This window comes from Rhinopithecus bieti, unplaced genomic scaffold, assembly GCF_001698545.2.
Source record: "Rhinopithecus bieti isolate Rb0 unplaced genomic scaffold, ASM169854v2 scaffold_17667, whole genome shotgun sequence".
Lineage (NCBI taxonomy): Eukaryota > Metazoa > Chordata > Mammalia > Primates > Cercopithecidae > Rhinopithecus > Rhinopithecus bieti.
Genome location: NW_016809668.1, coordinates 1,566,696 through 1,574,099, shown reverse-complemented (window position 1 = coordinate 1,574,099; position 7,404 = coordinate 1,566,696). Strand labels below are relative to the sequence as shown.

The 7,404-nt window shown below is 35.9% G+C and overlaps 1 protein-coding gene across 1 annotated transcript in view; it reads right to left on the bottom strand.

Annotated features, from left to right (window-relative positions):
* DENND4C (DENN domain containing 4C) overlaps positions 1-7,404 on the bottom strand; it is a 158,242-nt gene that overhangs the window by 72,637 nt on the left and 78,201 nt on the right. Inside the window, exons 7-9 of the mRNA XM_017890091.1 lie at positions 6,143-6,209; positions 4,999-5,057; positions 3,646-3,790 (exon numbers count right to left, since the gene is read on the bottom strand). Coding sequence (XP_017745580.1) covers positions 3,646-3,790; positions 4,999-5,057; positions 6,143-6,209 — 271 coding nt within the window. The remainder of the gene's footprint in view (positions 1-3,645; positions 3,791-4,998; positions 5,058-6,142; positions 6,210-7,404) is intronic.

The following is a 7,404-nucleotide window of genomic DNA, read 5'->3' as shown; positions in this document are numbered from 1 at the left end:
AAAAAAAAAAAAAAGAAAAAGTCAATATATAAAATATTCCTCTATCTAGACATGATGAGACAGAAAAAGAAAAAAGAGAAAAAAACATTTCTCAAGAATCTTTACCTGTTTTCCTTTACAAAGCTTTACTTCAATTGTATCATTTGTCCTTTTCTTAAAAAAAAAAAAAAGTTTTGATGTTTTTTAAAAAAAGACTAAAACATGTTAAGGCCAAATGCAGTGACTCTCAACACTTTGGGAGGCTGAGGCAGGAGGACTGCTTGAGGCCAGGAGTTCAAAGCCAGCCTGGACAACAGAGTGAGACCCTCATCTCCATAAAAAATAGATAAATAAATGAATAAATTTTACAAAAAAAAATTTAATAATTAGCTAGTACTAAAATTTTACTGATGATAATTTTTTTTCTTCTACTATAAAAATCCCTGTTATCTTTTAAGGTCGAGTTCAATTATCACCCTTATCTGTCATCATTCACCCCAAAGAAATGCCTATAATACTTACTACCTCTGCCAGCTATTACAAAGGGTTATTCAGGATTGGAATTTTGTCTTCAAACATTTACTTAATATTTGAGCACTTGCTATGTACCAATTACTGTTCTTCATAACGAGATCTTAACAATAAATGAAAGATCACTCTCCTCATGAGGTTAATAGTTTAGGATAAGAGTCAGCAACTTTTTCTGTAGAAGACAGTAAATATTTTAGGCCTTGTGAGCCACATTGTCTCTGTCACAACCATTTAACTCTGCTGTCACGCATGAAAGCAGTCATAGGCAATATATGAATAAATGGCCTATGTTCCAATAAAACTTTATAGAAACAAGTGGCAGGCAGGATTCGGCCATCATTTGCAAACACCTTGTCTAGCAGAAAGAGAGAAAATAAATGAAAGACATAATAAATAAAATATTATGTTACAGGTTGAACATCCCTAACCTGCAAATTCAAAATCCAAAGTACTGCAAAATCCAAAACTTTTTGAGCACCAACATGACACAGAAAATAAATTGCTCATAGAAGCATTTAGGACTTCAGATTTTTAGATTAGGGATGTTCAACCAGCGTGTATTCTGCAAACATGCCAAAATCTAAAAAAATCCTAAATCCAAAGCACTTCTTTCCAAGCATTTTAGACAAGGGATACTCAACCTGTATGTCAGGAAGTGCTATGGAAAAAAAAAAAAAGGAAAAGTAAAGCCAAGTGAAGGACATTAGAGTTCAGAGCAGGAGAGAGTAAAAGCAGGTTGTATTAGGACAAACAGGACAGGCCTCATTAATAAAGTGACAACAGAGCTGAAACCTGAAGAAGGTGAGAGATTTAGCCAACGGGATATATAAGAGAAGAGTGCTTCAGTGAGAAGGAACAGCTAGGGCAAAGGCCTTAAGGCATGGGGAATGCCTAATGCTCCCAGGACGGTAAGGCCAGAATGCTGGAGAAGAATGAGCAAGATGAAGAGTAGTGGAAAATAAGATCAGATTGCTGAGGGGCAGAGCCACTCACAAAGGACCCTGCAAGGACTTCAGATTTCTTGAGTGACAATTACCTTCTATTCAACAAAAGGTGTGTTACACCTGCAACTATCTAAGAAACCTTAGAAAAAAAGCTATGTGCTAGCAAAACATGATATCCTTCTCTTCACCTTTGCCTTTTGCAACACTATAGGGTCACTTTTTATAAAGTACTTGTACATTTCACCAATCTTTGCTATGGGTCTCCATTAATTCTTTGATATTTAAATCATTCTCCTTTTGAAGCATTTGTTTTGTGACCATTCTTTTCCATGTTCTCTTCTTCAAATAGTAATTGGCATAACTACCAAATCATGACTTATAAATAATTTTGCATGCAATTCAGACAGCTCTCCAACATCAGTTGCATAAACCTCATATACTCTGGCATTTTTCATATGATTACCAATTCCATGGGCACTTTTTTCAACTGTTCTTGCACCATATTAGTGAAATCCATCAAGAGACTTGGCCACCACGATTCTGACAAAGGGGATTGAATAAACACTACTGTTTTAGTAAAGAATATTTGGGTGGGAACTTTTTTTTTTTTTTGAGACGGAGTCTTGCTCTGTCGCTAGGCTGGAGTGCAGTGGTGCAACCTCAGCTCATAGCAACCTCCACCTCCCGGGTTTAAGCGATTCTCCTGCCTCAGCCTCCCGAGTAGCTGGGACTACAGGCATGCGCCACCACGTCCAGCTAATTTTGTATTTTAGTGGAGATGGGGTTTCACCATGTTGGCCAGGATGGTCTCGATCTCTTGACCTTGTGATCCACCTGCCTTGGCCTCCCAAAGTGCTGGGATTACAGGCGTGAGCCACTGCGCCTGGCCTGGGTGGGAACTTTCTAAAACTGGTCAGTTCATTAACAAATATTTTCATATTCTAACAACTTTTGCCTTCACACACAACTGTGATGACCTGGAAAAGTAATACTTAATGAGGATCCTCTTAGAAGTTGTCTCCTATGGTTACTATTGTTTTCAGTCCTAACAGCACTTCTCCAACCAGATTAAGATCTTGGAGACATATCCCATTTGTTGTTTTAACAAGTATTTATTGAGGGCCTACTCTGTGCTAGGCAACTGTAACAAGTGCTGAAAATACAGGAATAAACAAGAGATTAGGTCCTTACTCCCAGGAGACTTACATTCTTAAAATGGGGAAGGGAAGAGAAGAGAGTCAGCTATTTTAAATTAAACAACTAATGGAGAACTGGAATATCTAAAGTTCTATACAATGACCTATAAAGCCCTATACAATCAGACTTCATTCTTTTCTTTCTTTTTTTTTTTTTGAGACGGAGTCTCACTCTTGTTGCCCAGGCTGAAGTGCAATGGTGCCATCTCAGCTCACCGCAACCTCCACCTCCTGGGTTCAAGTAATTCTCCTGCCTCAGCCTCCCAAGTAGCTGGGATTACAGGCATGTGCCACCACACTCAGCTAACTTTGTATTTTCAGTAGAGAGGGGTTTCTCCATATTGGTCAGGCTCGCCTCGAACTCCTGATCTCAGGTGATCCGCCTACCTCGGCTTCCCAAATTGCTGGGATTACAGGCGTGAGCCACTGTGCCTGTCAATCAGACTTCATTCTAAGTGCAACGGGAAGCCAAAGGGTTTTAAGCAGCGAACAACTTTAATAACAATTTAACAATTTAATTTTACTTATGCTTTACACAAGAGCTTAGCCTCTGTATATTATCTTATTTCACAATCACTTAGAATTTCCTCTATATTACTGATTCACAATTATTAAAAGTTAAAATAGGGAGAAATTAACCATGTAATCATTTGCATAATTTTAGAACAGCTGAAATTGGCCAGAGCCTCTCAATACAATCAGCTTCATTCTCAGGTTTTATTATACAGTAATATAGTTTTTACTCTGGGAAGAACTCTAAAATATGAAAACTGGAAATTGACATTTTCCTAAAATAGATATCACCTTTGTTTTCTTTATACTTCCTACTTCTCTTTGCCAGCAGATTATATTCGACTTTTACTGGGCGGGTAATTTTCAAAGTTACTTTTAAAATTTGTTGTTGTTTTCAAAGTTGCTGTTTTGAAAGAAATTTCCCTTTGGAGTAAAAATTGTCTGTCAGTAATTTTGTACTAAAAGGAAAATTCTATACTTACAGCTACAACAGCTTCAGCTACCCCAGTCAAGACAGCTGGCCTAAGAGAATGCAGCAGAATTTTACTCTCAAGTAAAACAAAGAGCAGCAGTGTTGCACAATTCTCAGGACCCAGATTCATCAGCAAGGTGCTAAAGTTGGCTCCACTAGGAAAAAAAAGAGAAAAATAGATCACTGTGAACTATTTTGCTAAAACATGTTAAGATTTGCTTATTAAATTATTTCTTAAGTATTAACAGATTGAGAGTCTAGTGTTAATTTCAAGTCTTTACTTGTTTATCAATGAAAAGTAGCAAATTTAATAAGATAGATAACTGGGTGATTTAAATTCATCCTCTGGTAATAAAACGCATTTATCAAGAAAGTTTTTCCTGGCCGGGCGCAGTGGCTCAAGCCTGTAATCCCAGCACTTTGGGAGGCCGAGACGGGCGGATCACGAGGTCAGGAGATCGAGACCATCCTGGCTAACACGGTGAAACCTCGTCTCTCTACTAAAAAATACATAAAACTAGCCGGGCGAGGTGGCGGGCGCCTGTAGTCCCAGCTACTCGGGAGGCTGAGGCAGGAGAATGGTGTAAACCCGGGAGGCGGAGCTTGCAGTGAGCTGAGATCCGGCCACTGCACTCCAGGCTGGGCGACAGAGCGAGACTCCGTCTCAAAAAAAAAAAAAAAAAAAGATTTTCCTGAATAGCCATTTGAGTTGAACTCAGAAGAAAGGAGACAAGAATGGGAATGAAGGGGTGACAGACAATATATGCAAGGGCCCTGGGGCAAGAAAAAGCTGTTGTCATAGCCAAGAAATTGAAATAAATCTATTGTGACTAAAGCATAGTAAGGGAAAGGATGAAAACAGCAACAGATTAGGCTGAAATTGAAATATACTATTATATTTCCATTTTCAAAACACTAGCTACAGGGTGGGTAAAGAACTGAAGGAAGATGAGTAAAAAGGTACCAGTTAAGAAGCTAGTAGTGAGGTAGTCTGGTAAGACATCATGGAAGTCTACCATGATGCAGATGAAAAGAAGTAAATGGATTCGAGATATTTAGAAAGCAAAAATCAGCTCACCTTAAACCTTTAGTTATGAACTGGATATGGGAAGGGGAGATGAGAAGAAAAGGGAAGTGTCCTCTACATCCAATCTTGCAACTCTCTGAATTGTTCCCATTTATAAAACAGCCCTACCATCCATCTAGCTATCAAAGTCAGAAACATTAAGGCTATTTTTGCCTAGTTTTAACTAATAAAGTTAATTGTAAAATAACAATTAACTTTATTATACTAATCACTAAAATATTTTAAAGCATTCTGCTCCAAGTGAATACATATATTATTCTAAATACCAGTAATTACCTTAGTGGTAAAGGTGTAGAAACTGGCTGTGATAATATTAATGCATCATGGACTGACAGCTTAAAAAAAAAAAAAACAAGATAAATTAACCAAAACAAGATATAAGTTTCAAAACTACTTGTGAAATCTATATATTTAGATCAAAGGTAATACTGAAAACAATAATTGAATATGCATACACACTTTTTGAAACATGTACTAAAATATAAAATGATAGCTGTATTTACTCAGAAGTGTTACATTAGTTCTTTTTCAATAAATGGTCAATTTGAATTTTGATTCACTTAATCGGTTAAAGTACAATTATTTAAAATTTTTGGAATTACTGCTTCAGAAAAGCTTCAAATTCATTTACTCAACAGACTGTAGGCACTTGGCAGTTGCTTCGCACATTAATACTTGCAGAACTGAAATAGCATTCAATATCAACAATACCTGACTTAATCCCACCATACATAATGTTAAGAATGTCTTAGAAAAACTTTTAAATGGCTTCCCTCTATAGATCAGTGCTACTCAAAGTATGTTAAGTATGCCAGTATGTTAATTGTTATAGTCCAGAAAGATATAGTATATAAATGAAGAGCAAACCACTAAGCAACTTTTATGACAATCTGACCTCTCTCCCATATCCAAGCATGTAATCAGTGGAACTATTATTATAGAGAGGGTATAGACCTGCTCGTGTTGCATATGTCACAAGCTGTATACCTACCTACGTCTGCTACTTACTGAAAATAGAAAACTGGTCCTTTAGCATAGTACTATTATAGACCTTGTTTAAGTTAACGCCCTCCAACCATTGCTCATTTCATATTTAATATTTATTAGAGAATCTGATATTAAGAACATGCTCAAACATAATCCTGGGTTTTACATTATTAAAATTAGATACATAAAGGCCATGCATGGGCCAAAAATGAAAATGTTATGAACCAAGGGTTGTAATTATTCCAATTCTGTACATTCAAATCCAAAACCCAGTAAGAAAGGATGTTCAGTAAAGCTACAAAGCACAGAAAATCCAAGGACTTTACGAATGCATATTGCTCCACCTCAAACCCAAAGGTATATAGAATCCACTCTGCAATGACTGGGGTGAGCATATGCAAAGTTCTCCCCAAATATACTCTCTTTTGGTTACCTGGACAAGGATTCTCGGTCTTTGTGGTGAAGGAAAAGGGATGTTTTGCATAAAATGTGAAATGTGCCTAGAAAAAAAATTTGAAATAAACATCATAATTACTTTTCTAAAATGCATCATAGGTTTTAACAAATCTTAAATATCACTATATATCATCCCAGATATGACATGGCCATTTATCTAAAATGTAGGCTAAGTAAGTAAATTTGCTTAGTGTAAACGAATTTATCCATGTCCATCAAACTTCTGAAATACACAATGTATTTCCTGACTTCTATTCCCATCCCCTATCATTACCAGATGAATAAAATAACATAAAATCGTTTTCATGAAAGGAGTGAATTTTTATAGCCCTGGTTATCCATGGCAGTACAGGGAGCAACTAACTGTGCTACAATGAATTTACACTAAAATTGAATTTAATCCCAGATTTACTACGCTAACATTGGATGAACCACCTACCCATTCTATTTCTGCACCTATAAAAATTACTTCTTAAGTTTCTCCAAAGTTTAGAGCTTCTTAGGAGCCACAAAATGCAACATATTACTTCAACTGAAAAAGATATTGATTATAAACATTGATTTTATTTTCACAAGCTATTCATAGAATCTTAATTTTTCAAAAGGTTGCTAACTTGTCACTAACATTACATTTTACTTCAAAAAACTTCAAATTAATCTGACAGCTGAATGTTAAACCCAGAACTATAAATCATTAAATTGCCATTTCAAGAGTGCAAAATGAAAGTTGCAACCATATTTCAATATCAAATTATGATGAGTTTATGCACAGTACTTTACTCTTTTTAAAGGTGATTTTGGACAGCATTATTTTAAATCTGTGCATAATTACCCCTACCTTATCCACTAAACTAGTATGTAAAACTGATATTCTTTCTGCTATAATGTAAAAGTTCTGAAATTGTAAGAAACATCTATGTTTACACATACTTTAATACATTACAGAAAGCTCTTGACACTTTTTGGTTTGTCAGCAGGATACATGAATTATAAACTATCATAAACAGAAGTCAGTGTGCCACTAGAAATCAGAAAAGATCATTTAAAAAAGAGTAGCTCAACATACATTTTTCTTGCTTAGAAAGACTGCATGACAAAAAGAATTACAAACTAAAGAGAAAGCTCAAAGAATTTCTGTCAATGCTAAAACAAAACTTCACTTTTAACATCAATTAACTTATTCTTACTAATTTCGACACCACTTTAGAGAGGTATTATGTTAGAATTTGGAATGGCCAC